Genomic DNA, 11,432 nt, shown 5'->3' with positions numbered 1-11,432 from the left:
AGCGGCTCGCCTATCCTCGCTGATATGATAGGCTGCTATCTGTCAGCTACGGAAGTCCAGAGAGGACATAATGAATAATCATTTAAAAATCCTCTCGTTATGTCGAGATTATATAGTGATCATTATCTCATGATCACTGTTTGTATAACAAAGTTGTTTTGTCGAGATCACGAGATATACGTGATATATTATATATATATATATATATATATATATATATATATATATATATATATATATATATATATATATATACAGTACAGGCCAAAAGTTTGGACACACCTTCTCATTCAATGCGTTTCCTTTATTTTCATGACTATTTGGTACATTGTAGATTCTCACTGAAGGCATCAAAACTATGAATGAACACATAGGAATTATGTATTTAACAATAAAGTGTGAAATAACTCTAAATATGTCTTATATTTTAGATTCCTCAAAGTAGCCACCCTTTGCTTTTTTGTTGTTAATAAAATATATAATAATAATATTAAATATAATATGTGTTAATAATAATATGTTATTATATATACTGTATATATTTAATATTATTATTATATATTTTATTAACAACAAAACAAAGGGTTCCAGCAAAGGGTGGCTACTTTGAGGAATCTAAAATATAAGACATATTTAGAGTTATTTCACACTTTTTTGTTAAGTACATCATTCCACATGTGTTCATTCATAGTTTTGTTGCCTTCAGTGAGAATCTACAATGTAAATAGTCATGAAAATAAAGGAAACACATTGAATGAGAAGGTGTGTCCAAACTTTGGCCTGTACTGTATATATATATAGATATAGATAGATATATAGATATATGTGATACATAAATAGGAGTGGACGAAGTTAATGATAGCTGATTGTACGGTATTGGGGAGGCAGCAGAGCCCGCGGTAGATGTATTTTTATTAGTTTATCTTGATCAGGGATTAATAAATCACATATTGGTTTCCTTACCCTGAAATTAGTCTATGGACAAGGACACATTTCAATCAACACTTTGGTTCTGTCCATGAGAGAGCAGTGTGAGTGAGAGTGAGAGTCTTGTGCATCGAGTAAGTGCTATATTGTTTCAATGTGCCTAATGAGAAAGCATAGGCACCTACAGTAAATAGAGTGGAGTTCATTGATCTCATCTCACGTGGAATGTGTTTCCCACCAGTGTCAATGAAGTCCCTGAACCCATTGGAGCAGGGAGCTGAGCTGAGGTTCTGAGTAGGGATATGTCTGGGGCGATGGAGACGCTTCATGAATTTTATTTGGACTGTACATTAAGGTCTGTCCACTAAGCTACGTTCATCCAAAACCGTTTCAACGTTGTCCACTCCTATTTAGAGTTTATCTTGTGACCTCAACAAAACATACCATTTGTTATGTTGTGATCACAAGAAAATTATAGATTCCCCCAACTCTCTAAATAAAAATGAAAAATGACCTTGCACTACTTTTTCACCAGACCAAATATAAAACTGATTAACTCAACAATTCTTCTGCAGAAAAAATTGCATATCTGCTTTCTCTGGGGAGGATCTGTAGCAACAGTATACTATCATCATCTAAAATTGATGAAATGGGAGACTATTACAGCATTCGTTTTCATTTAAGGTTTTTTAGTCAAAGAAAAAATCAGCTAAGCCTGCCTGCGTGGCGCTAATATTCTAGGCACAAGCTATACAAATGTATATATACATGCTATGCATCGGTGGATGAAAATATACCTTTTTACTGTAGCTGGAATGGACAGTCCTGTTATGGGACAGTCCCCTCCTCTCCTCCGAACGACAGTAGCATGGAAGCAAGCGCCACCTGGTGTCAAAAGTGCAACTTGCACACCATAACTATTGCACAGGATAAGGTCCTGGCAAGTCCTATTTTCGAGTATTTACTTAATGCCTACACTACAGCATGTGTTTTTAACATCATGCCACTACAAGAGAGAACAAGACAACTAAATGCACTTTTTAGTTAACAGTTACATTTTATTCTGGGTCCCACCATTTCAAGTTGCAGTATATCAATTTTGAGAAGATATTTACAGTAAATTCAATAAAAACACAAAAGTGAACATTGGAATGTCAATAAATACAAAAATGCATTAATACAACTCAAGATACAAAAAAGGTGCTATCAGACTCTTTTTTTCCTTAAAAGAAAAACAAAACACAAATGTTTTTAGGAATGAATCTGAACTGCATGTGGTCAACACGGGGGGCAATATATTTTGGAAAGCATGTGGGGGGGGGGGGGCAAAAAGGGAACATTCCAGGCTCAAGAACAAACATCAAATCATGTAATCATTTACAACACTACTGCCAATTGTGAGGTGGCATAATACAGTGGCTGAGTCAGCCTAGTCAACTTCCTCCATCCTTGAAGTGTCGTCGTCCCCCTCCAAAGGCGGCATGTCTTCGGTGGGGGCAGAGGTTGGCTCCTCTGTGGTGCTGTCGTCCTCATCGATACCTGAAGAGAGGTGAGAGTCTCTGTCAGCCAATAGAAAACTAACATAGCTTGACTGCGCTGACTATACCTTTGTCAGTAAATACTGAAATGCGTGCATTTAGTTATTTAGAACATAATGTATTTTTATAAAGCAAGTGAGATGGGTTACTTTGTTAAATACTAAATATTTTAATACATACTGAAATGCGTGCATTTAGTTATTTAGAACATAATGTATTTTTATAAAGCAAGTGAGATGGGTTACTTTGTTGATGTGAGCTGATGTAGCAACCGTACTGCACTGCCATGTTAGTGCAATACAATTCTACAAATGATATGGCTTTCAGTACATTTTATAGGGTCACAACTTCAATACTAATACAGGCTCAATAGCACGCTGACAGCAAACCATGTCAAAAGCTCAACGCACCCAGTCCAAGTTTGATCATCCTGTAGATGCGGTTGGAGTGGGTCTGGGGGTCATCCAGGGTGAAGCCAGAGGAGAGCAGGGCCGTCTCAAACAGCAGGATGACCAGGTCCTTCACCGACTTGTCATTCTTATCAACCTCAGCCTTCTGCCTGAGGGTCTCCACGATGGGGTGGTCAGGGTTTATCTCCAGGTGCTTCTTAGCAGCCATGTAGCCCATGGTGGAGTTGTCTCTGAGGGCCTGGGCCTTCATGATCCTCTCCATGTTGGCTGTCCAGCCGTAGGTGCTGGTGACGATGCAGCAGGGGGAGGAGACCAGGCGGTTGGACACTGTGACCTGTGAAAGACAACACAAGAAGACGTAGATTGTCAGGGATTTGGTCGGTGTAACATAGGACATCAGGAAATAAGGCTAGCAGTGAATTGTCATGATAAGATAAAACTGTGAGAGTATAAGCATTAGCTTTCAAAACAAATGTATTGGTGTTGGAGATAGCAGTCTCATCTCACCTTCTCAACTTTCTTTTCCAGGATGTCTTTCATGATCTTGCACAAGTTCTCAAACTGAGACTTCTTCTCATCTGTCCTCTTCTTCTCATCTTTGTCCTCAGGCAGCTCCAGACCCTCCTTGGTGACTGAAACCAGGGTCTTCCCATCAAACTCCTTCAGCTGCTGGACGCAGTACTCATCAATGGGCTCGATCATGTAGATCACCTCTAGGCCAGCTTTGCGAAGGCGCTCCACAAAGGCAGAGTTAGCCACCTGGTCTTTGGTCTCACCTGAAACATATTAGATGAAGAGAACTGAGTAACCAATTAGTGGTATTACTGTGTATTTAAGTATACATTTAGGTTACATAGCAAAGAGGCGTGTTTGTCCTCATGGATAGTGTGTGTGTCCTCCTCACCAGTGATATAGTAGATGTGTTTCTGGGTGTCCTTCATGCGTGTCACGTAGTCTTTCAGGGATACCATCTCGTCTCCGGTGGCTGAGGTATAGTAGCGCAGCAGCTCAGACAGACGCTTCCTGTTCTGGGAGTCCTCATGGATCCCCAGCTGAGGTAGGAGATAATAAAAGGACTATTCTTTCAAAAGTCTGTTGATGATGCACTTTGTGTGGTAGCAAGAGAGCTATAACAACATATTTGATTATTTAATGTTTTGTAGCAATATTAAGCTGAATCTTATTGAAACCAAATAATCATAGAGTTTATCATCCCACAATAAATTAGACAGTTGAGGCCCCTCCAGATTCAGTTAGAATCCATTCAATACTTATACATGAGACTATGGTATAAGCACTGACCCTCGCCCTTTAAATCAACTCCACCAGGAGAACTGAAGATGGCAGTAAGGAGCTCTGTGAAAAAGTTCTAAGCTGCTTATCTCAGGTTTAAGGGGACAAGATGGTTCGAGGATCAGACATGTGGCAAACGGTTAAAGGTTAGTGGAATTGGGACATACTGCAGCAACTTACCGAACACAGGGAGGTAGGTGGGAGGTTAGTCATTGCATACACCTCATTGATCCTTTTAAAGCCTATTGCGCCTCCTAACATAAAATGACTGTGTTGGAAGTTGAGCTAAGTGTGGTGAGTGCACTGGCACAAAATGGCTGCCGGGAGGACGTTAAACATTAGTGCTTCAGTATAAAGCACATTGAAATTGAACTGACCTTGATGTTTTTGGAGAACTGCTCATAGTACTTCTTGTAGTTGTCCCCGTCCTCTGAGAGTTCAGTGAAGAGCTCAAGAGCTTTCTTGACCAGGTTCTTGCGGATGACCTTCAGAATCTTGCTCTGCTGCAGCATCTCTCTGGAGATGTTCAGGGGGAGATCCTCAGAGTCCACCACACCCTTGATGAAGTCTGATGGGGGATGATCGGAGACTACTGGTCAGACATATTTATTCCACCTCTAACCAAAATCATACAACTTAATTTACATTGAGGGGAATGAGGATAGATAGTGGGATGCACCGAAAGTTTGGCCACTGAATGTATTCAGACGAAAATAGCAAAAAAAGCACATTTGGTATTCGGCCATTCGGTGTGAAAAGACCAAATGTTTACAGAATACGAGGATTTTTTTGATGACGTGATCAAACAGTGCAAGCAACTGATGCTGTTCTGTGAATGAGACAAGCATTGAGTGATGACTGCCTACTGCCAAGTCATATAATTACAGCAAACATGTCGGCATGTCTCTGAACGACAACAACAGGCACATTCCGACATTGACTTCCATTTTCGTGACTTATATAAAAGCGCAAGCAAACGTAAAATCAATGACACACTCGCTAGTCAACTAACACAGCTTGTTTTGTGAGCCTGCTAACAATGTCAAGTACTGTTATATAGTTAACTAGGTAGCAGTGGGGATTACTCACCGAATCCAATGCATTGCAGTATTCTGGCTTGACTAGCGAGTGTGTGATGTGATTTTCAACAATGTTGAAATGTATTTCTGTTTTCAAAATAAAAGTCTGATCATTTTGATTGGTGTCTTGTTACCCCTTTCACCAGCCGCTGTCACAATTTTTACATCTTTCATGAAATTAAGAAACATTACGTAACATGAGTATTCAAACACATCATTTTGATAATGATCATTTTACATGAATAAGCATACAAGCATGAATAAAAAGCTACATTTATTTAATTTATGCAAAGGTACAAAAATTGGCAAAATAAATGAAAAACTGCCGATACGCCCTCAGTATTCGGCCAAGTGTTTCCTCAAGTTCGGTTTCGGCTTCGGCCAAGAATTGTCATTTTGGTGCATCCCTAGTTTCAAGCTACCATTATGGTGTTGTAGATGGTTAATTAAAGAAGCCAAGGGGCAGTGGGGCTACAGCAGTGCATCATTTCAAGAGATATGCCACTCCCTTGATTTACTATTGGTTTTGCGAGAGACAGGGAAGATGATACCAGACCCATGTGGGGATAGCTTTTTTTACCAATTTCCATGCAGTTTCCAAGCACATAGATTAATGTTATCATTGTTATCAAAAGCTATCATTTCTAGGTTTGCATTGCTAGAATTGTATCTTTCTTGCACTGTTTAGAGCGGGAGGCTAGAACAGAGCCAACTATCAAATGACCACACAAATTGGTTCTACACATCAATGATGCGAAAAACTGAAAGTTGCTAATTTTAACTTAACATTTTTGTCGTAGGCTACCTGTCTAGAGGCGTCACCAAGATTCCTTTAAAGAGGCTTTGCCTACAGTATGTATAAGTATACATTCCAAAGTTGTTATACTCACTGAGGTACTCTGGGATGAGCTCGTCACAATTGTCCATGATGAAGACCCTGCGAACATACAGCTTGATGTTATTCTTCTTCTTCTTGTTCTCGAAAAGGTCGAAGGGTGCACGGCGAGGCACGAACAGCAGGGCACGGAACTCCAGCTGGCCCTCCACAGAAAAGTGCTGTGGGAATAAACAAACAGGAGGTTAAGCACTAAATTCATCTAAAATTAGGCAATTTTGCATTAGCTGCCACTATGGCCGACGTGTAAAAACCTGCTTTATAAACAGTTATTTCATAGTAATTCAATCATGGTCAGGTATAGTAATGGTTGGCCACCATGTATGAATGACTCACTTTGACAGCCAGGTGGTCCTCCCAGTCGTTGGTGAGGCTCTTGTAGAACTCTCCATACTCCTCGCTGGTGATGTCGTCAGGGTTACGAGTCCACAGGGGCTTGATCTTGTTCAGCTCCTCCTGGTCGATGTACTTCTCCTTGATCTTCTTCTTCTTCTTCTTCTTGTCTGAACATTTGCCGTGGTCATGGTCGTGGTCGTGGTCGTGGTCCTCCTCGTCTGAGCCCACGTCCTCAATCTCTGGCTTGTCGCCCTCTCCTTTCTCCCCCTCGCCCTCCTGCTCATCCTTCTCTTTCTCCTTCTCCTCCTCAGCCTCGTCGTCGCTCACCTCCTTATCCCGCTCTTTCTCCACCTGGGGATCATTGGATGTCAATGGTCACATTTGTGGAGTTTACGTTGATCACTATTAATGACAAGAAATAAATATAATAATCCAGATGAATATATATGTGACAGGGTTTCATTAAAAGGTCCCCATCTCGGCTATTGTGAAACCTCGCAATCGAGCCAAACAAGTCTTGTTGTGAGAAGATTTGTTTTCCGGTTTTTGGCATAGGACGACAAACGAAGCGAGGAAGAACCCACTCGATATCATATCCAACAGTTTTACATTTCTATTTTATGAAGATAGTAGTAGGCTATTTCGTAAAAGTGGTGTTGGTAACAGTGGGCAATCATTTTAAATGTACTGTCTTCTTTTTTTATTAGAGCTTTGATGCCCAGATGGGATGGGAAGGAACTACGCCGAAGTCCCACTAGATGCTTTATGGACTATAATGATAAATGCATGTGCACACGGACAACATTATTATTTTTTACCATTCTATTATTGTATTGCTCAATTGTATCTTGCCAAATGTTTTCCATTGCCATGAATTTTACTCTCTTGTACTTGTAATGGGATGTAATAAACTTTTGGCACACATGGCAATAAAAAATCATGAATCTTGAATTATTATTATTATTATTATTATTGTTTAGCTATTTAAACGTGTCAGCCCTGCAATTTTGTTTCCTGAGGGTTAGCTGACAACCCCACTGACAGATGACAGGTAGATAATGACAGGTAGTGTAATGGGGGAGTGGTTGTCTTGAGGGTGTGGTTGTCTTGAGGGAGTGATTAGGGTGGAGTTAACCAGCTATTGTTCCCACCCATTACCTCTGTGAAAAACGTCTCTGAAGACTTTGAGGCTGGATATCTCAGTACGGTGGTTCAGGGGGTATCAACATTCAAATATCCATGACTTCTTCAACTTGTTTCAGATTTCAATGTATGACACATAATTTTAAAGCTTACAATCTACCCTTTCATAATCTGGAAAAAACTGAAAAATGATTTTGCCCTAGTTGCGGACTTTTTAACCATGCCCCGTCACATATTCAATATCTAACATCATATTCATGATTAAGTTATGTCTGTGAGTTCTTACGAAGAGTGTGATGGGGTAGCCGATGAACTGTGAGTGTTTCTTCACGACCTCTTTGACCCTTTTCTCCTCAACGTACTCTGTCATGTCATCTTTCATGTGCAGGATCACCCTGGTGCCACGCCCTATAGGCTCAGCTATGGTAGATAGAAACAAGTGTTTGATTGGCATTTAGAACAGAGAATATAGTACAAGCCAAATCAACAATTGATTGTAATGCCATTAGGCCTCCAAAGGAGAGTGTATACATTTACTAAGTAGCTGTCTGCAGTCCACAAAACATCATAGCATTAGCTATCCTACAACACCAAGACCAATTCCTATCACAGCTGTTGAATGGCAGTTACACGTAAGAGTAAGATATGTATTCTATTCTTACATGTGTCGACTTTAACAGTGAAGGAGCCGCCAGCAGAAGATTCCCAGCAATACTGCTCGTCATCATTGTGCTTGGTGATGACAGTCACCCTCTCTGCCACCAGGTAGGCGGAGTAGAAACCCACACCGAACTGACCAATCATGGAGATGTCAGCTCCAGCCTGCAGGGCCTCCATGAAGGCCTTGGTGCCAGACTTGGCGATGGTACCCAGGTTGTTGATCAGGTCAGCCTTGGTCATGCCAATGCCTGTGTCGATTAGGGTCAGGGTGCGCTCTTGTGTGTTGGGAATGATCTCAATCTTGAGGTCCTTGCCAGAGTCCATCTTGGTGGGGTCAGTCAGACTCTCATAGCGGATTTTGTCCAGAGCCTAGAGAAAATGAAAGACATAATTCATTCAACTGTATACTAGACCTCAAACCAATACATTGTTGCACATTTCCCTTGACAAGTCAACTTTAGAATGACCACTATTGCGAAACCACTCTCTGGTAGTTTTTACCTGCTGAAGGGAAAACCATAGGCCTACATGAAAACATGGCCCAAGCAAGCATAGATTACTTTGAATGATTCACTAACTTAGACAAATGTATTAGTTGTAAGTCACTTTGGATAAAGGCATCTGCTAAATGCCAAAAATGTAAACGTTTTAATAAGGGTTTTGGAATATGACAGCATGGATCTATCCCTCAATTCTATGTTGTGAATGTGTTCAACAATGCAATTAATCTATTAGCCTATGTCATACAGACACGGTTGAATTTGAGTGAACAGCATTTACTCACATCTGAGGAGTTGGAGATGAGCTCCCTAAGGAAGATCTCTTTGTTGGAGTAGAAGGTGTTGATGATCAGGGACATCAGCTGGGCGATCTCCGCCTGGAAGGCAAAGGTCTCTGCCTCCTCCTCCATTGGTTGGTCATGGGCCTCAGGCATCTGGGTAGACGTAGACACACACACACACACACACACACACACACACACACACGCACACACACACACAACACCCAACAGACAACACAATGAGTAAAAACACTGAAGGAACAGAACATTCACAGATGCAATGAGCCAGTGTACCCTCACACTATGTTTATTTTCAGGAGACCTGGTCAGGGGATGAGTCAGTAGTGATGTAACTGGCGCAAAAACAAAAACCCAGAAACCAGGGATAGTGGTTTTGGGGTAAGGCGATTTAATAATGCCAAATATATGTTGAGATCACGAAAAATCACACATCTGACATTAATAGTTTTCTCTGACTCACTGGCTTTGACTGACAGAACTGAAAAAAGGTAATCACTGACGTGGACATATGGAGCACTGGCTCTTGCACTTGTAATAAGTCCCTATGAGAGACTTAGGGCTCTATAGCTCAGACAGGTGGTGTAACAGGCTGGCTTCTCTCTGTTCTGCTCACTGTTGCACTTCATCACTGTAATCCAATTTTAGCCAACAAACAGGTAAGTATCCAATCGCCCCTGCCATGTGGTGTGCTTTCCTTACTGTCTTTACTGTATTTTCAGATAAACCAAATACATTAAATTAAATGAGTTATCTAAATGAATAATGTATTGCGTGTGATTCACACCCCTATAAAGAAGAAAAAGAAGCATTGATTTGTCTATTAATAATTCACAATACATTATTAATCATCAAGGTATCATCGGCCCTCAAAACCCATCTGTTCACCAAGGCCTTTGGCCCCTACTTTAGTTTTGTCTCTGTCTCTGTGTTTTATGTTTTGTCTGCCTGACTGTTTTTCTGTAAAAATTGTAAAACGTCCTTGGGTTCCGTGAAAGGTGCTATATAAAACCAAGATATTATTATCATTATTATTATTATTAGTATTATTATTATTAATAATAATAATAATAAGAAGATGAACTGGTGTGACAGGGAGAATATTCGACAATATTATGTGTCAATGTGTCTAGCTTCAGCGGATATCGGGTATAATAATCCAGACTCCTAACAGATATTAGTAATAACAAAATAAATGTAGTATGTTTTTGTGGACGTGAGGGGATATAGCCTAACAGCATAACTGGCGTTGGCTATCTGGCCCGTTGAAAAAGCACATGGCTTGAAGTGCATCAGCCAAACATACCCCACCTGGCGGTTCGCGCAGCAAATAGCAAGATTCTAGAAACTACTGGCACCATCCATCAATTTTACAATGATACGTCTATGATCAGTATGCTGTGATTATAAAGCCCCTCCTAACGAAGTAAAAATCGATTATGTGAATACAACGTGTTATTGAACTATGGAAATATTAGCCAAATTGTGGTAGAAGATTGTTGTGGTCATGTCGACGGTAAGATACTGATGAAAATCCCTGAGGAGAGTGCATGTCAGGTTCCTACCCAGTAAGTTTGGATATGACAGGCCACAGTTAGCAAACGTCATAAAACCGGGTAATGTTATTCCATTGATATTATTAGAGTAGTCACGTAGTAGTCATCTCTGCAAGTTTACATAATTAGGGATTTGCAATCTATGTTAGCTACATTTCATGTTATGCAGATTCAGTTACTGCAGAGTTTTGCTAAATATTGTAGTTTGATTTCTCTTGACATTGCATCGCAATTATGAAATGTGTTTTATTCTCCTACCTTGTTGTACAATTTGGAAAATGTTCCCGTGGTCTTCGTATGCAATTGGTCCTCCTCGTCCAGAGACAAGCTAGCCGGTAAGACGGGCTAGACAGCGATGAAGCTGGCTAAGAGGCTGAATGTTTTATACAGCCTCAGAGTGTTCGAGAAATCGTCGCTTCCAGAACCGTCTGGAATCCTCCTAAGCTAGTGTACACTAAGAGGAGCGCTGGAATGTCAATCATATGCCACAGTTTATTTGTCCACGCCCCTTGTTGTGAAGGCGGGTTTAGGGGAGTGGCTCAGACAAATGAATACAGCACAGACCATACGTCTGATGAAGAAGTCACATACTACAGGAGCACATCACATCATGACAGTTTTATAAGAAACAAAACCGTGTGTCTGAAGATTGGCTAGCAAACGCTGATAACAGTCATAACAGTCAGCACATACAAGATGGGTGAAGGATAGGTTGCATAGGCCTAAGTATACATCTGTGGCCATTACCTGAGAAGATATTAGGTCATCAAAATAATCCGGAAAGAGATATCAATCA

General features: G+C 40.6%; 1 protein-coding gene across 1 annotated transcript; it reads right to left on the bottom strand.

Moving 5' to 3' along the window:
• Window positions 1–2,073: 2,073 nt before the first annotated feature.
• On the bottom strand, window positions 2,074–11,020 carry LOC308173123 (heat shock protein HSP 90-alpha-like). The gene is made up of 11 exons (XM_080548091.1): window positions 10,895–11,020; window positions 9,066–9,215; window positions 8,284–8,650; window positions 7,908–8,041; window positions 6,479–6,829; window positions 6,138–6,303; window positions 4,546–4,736; window positions 3,780–3,927; window positions 3,383–3,651; window positions 2,876–3,209; window positions 2,074–2,466 (listed from the first exon to the last, which is right to left on the bottom strand). Exons 2-11 carry the CDS (start codon window positions 9,213–9,215, stop codon window positions 2,357–2,359), a joined length of 2,220 nt encoding a protein of 739 aa, XP_080404217.1. The 5' UTR covers window positions 10,895–11,020; the 3' UTR covers window positions 2,074–2,356.
• Window positions 11,021–11,432: the final 412 nt, after the last annotated feature.

The sequence above is a fragment of the Nansenia antarctica genome (genome assembly GCF_963989245.1).
Source record: "Nansenia antarctica genome assembly, chromosome: 1".
In the NCBI taxonomy this organism is placed as follows: domain Eukaryota; kingdom Metazoa; phylum Chordata; class Actinopteri; order Argentiniformes; family Microstomatidae; genus Nansenia; species Nansenia antarctica.
The sequence above is the reverse complement of the archived record's forward strand: the minus strand, read 5'-3'. Positions and strand labels throughout refer to the sequence as shown.

Bases quoted from the DNA above. Each gene is read 5' to 3' on its own strand.
- LOC308173123 (XM_080548091.1), bottom strand. From the start codon at position 9,215: ATGCCTGAGGCCCATGACCAACCAATGGAGGAGGAGGCAGAGACCTTT. The intron at 8,042-8,283 runs GTAAGAATAGAA...TATCTACCATAG, and splicing joins CACTGTTAAAGTCGACACAT to CTGAGCCTATAGGGCGTGGC. The intron at 2,467-2,875 runs GTGCGTTGAGCT...ACCTCTCTTCAG, and splicing joins GATGATCAAACTTGGACTGG to GTATCGATGAGGACGACAGC.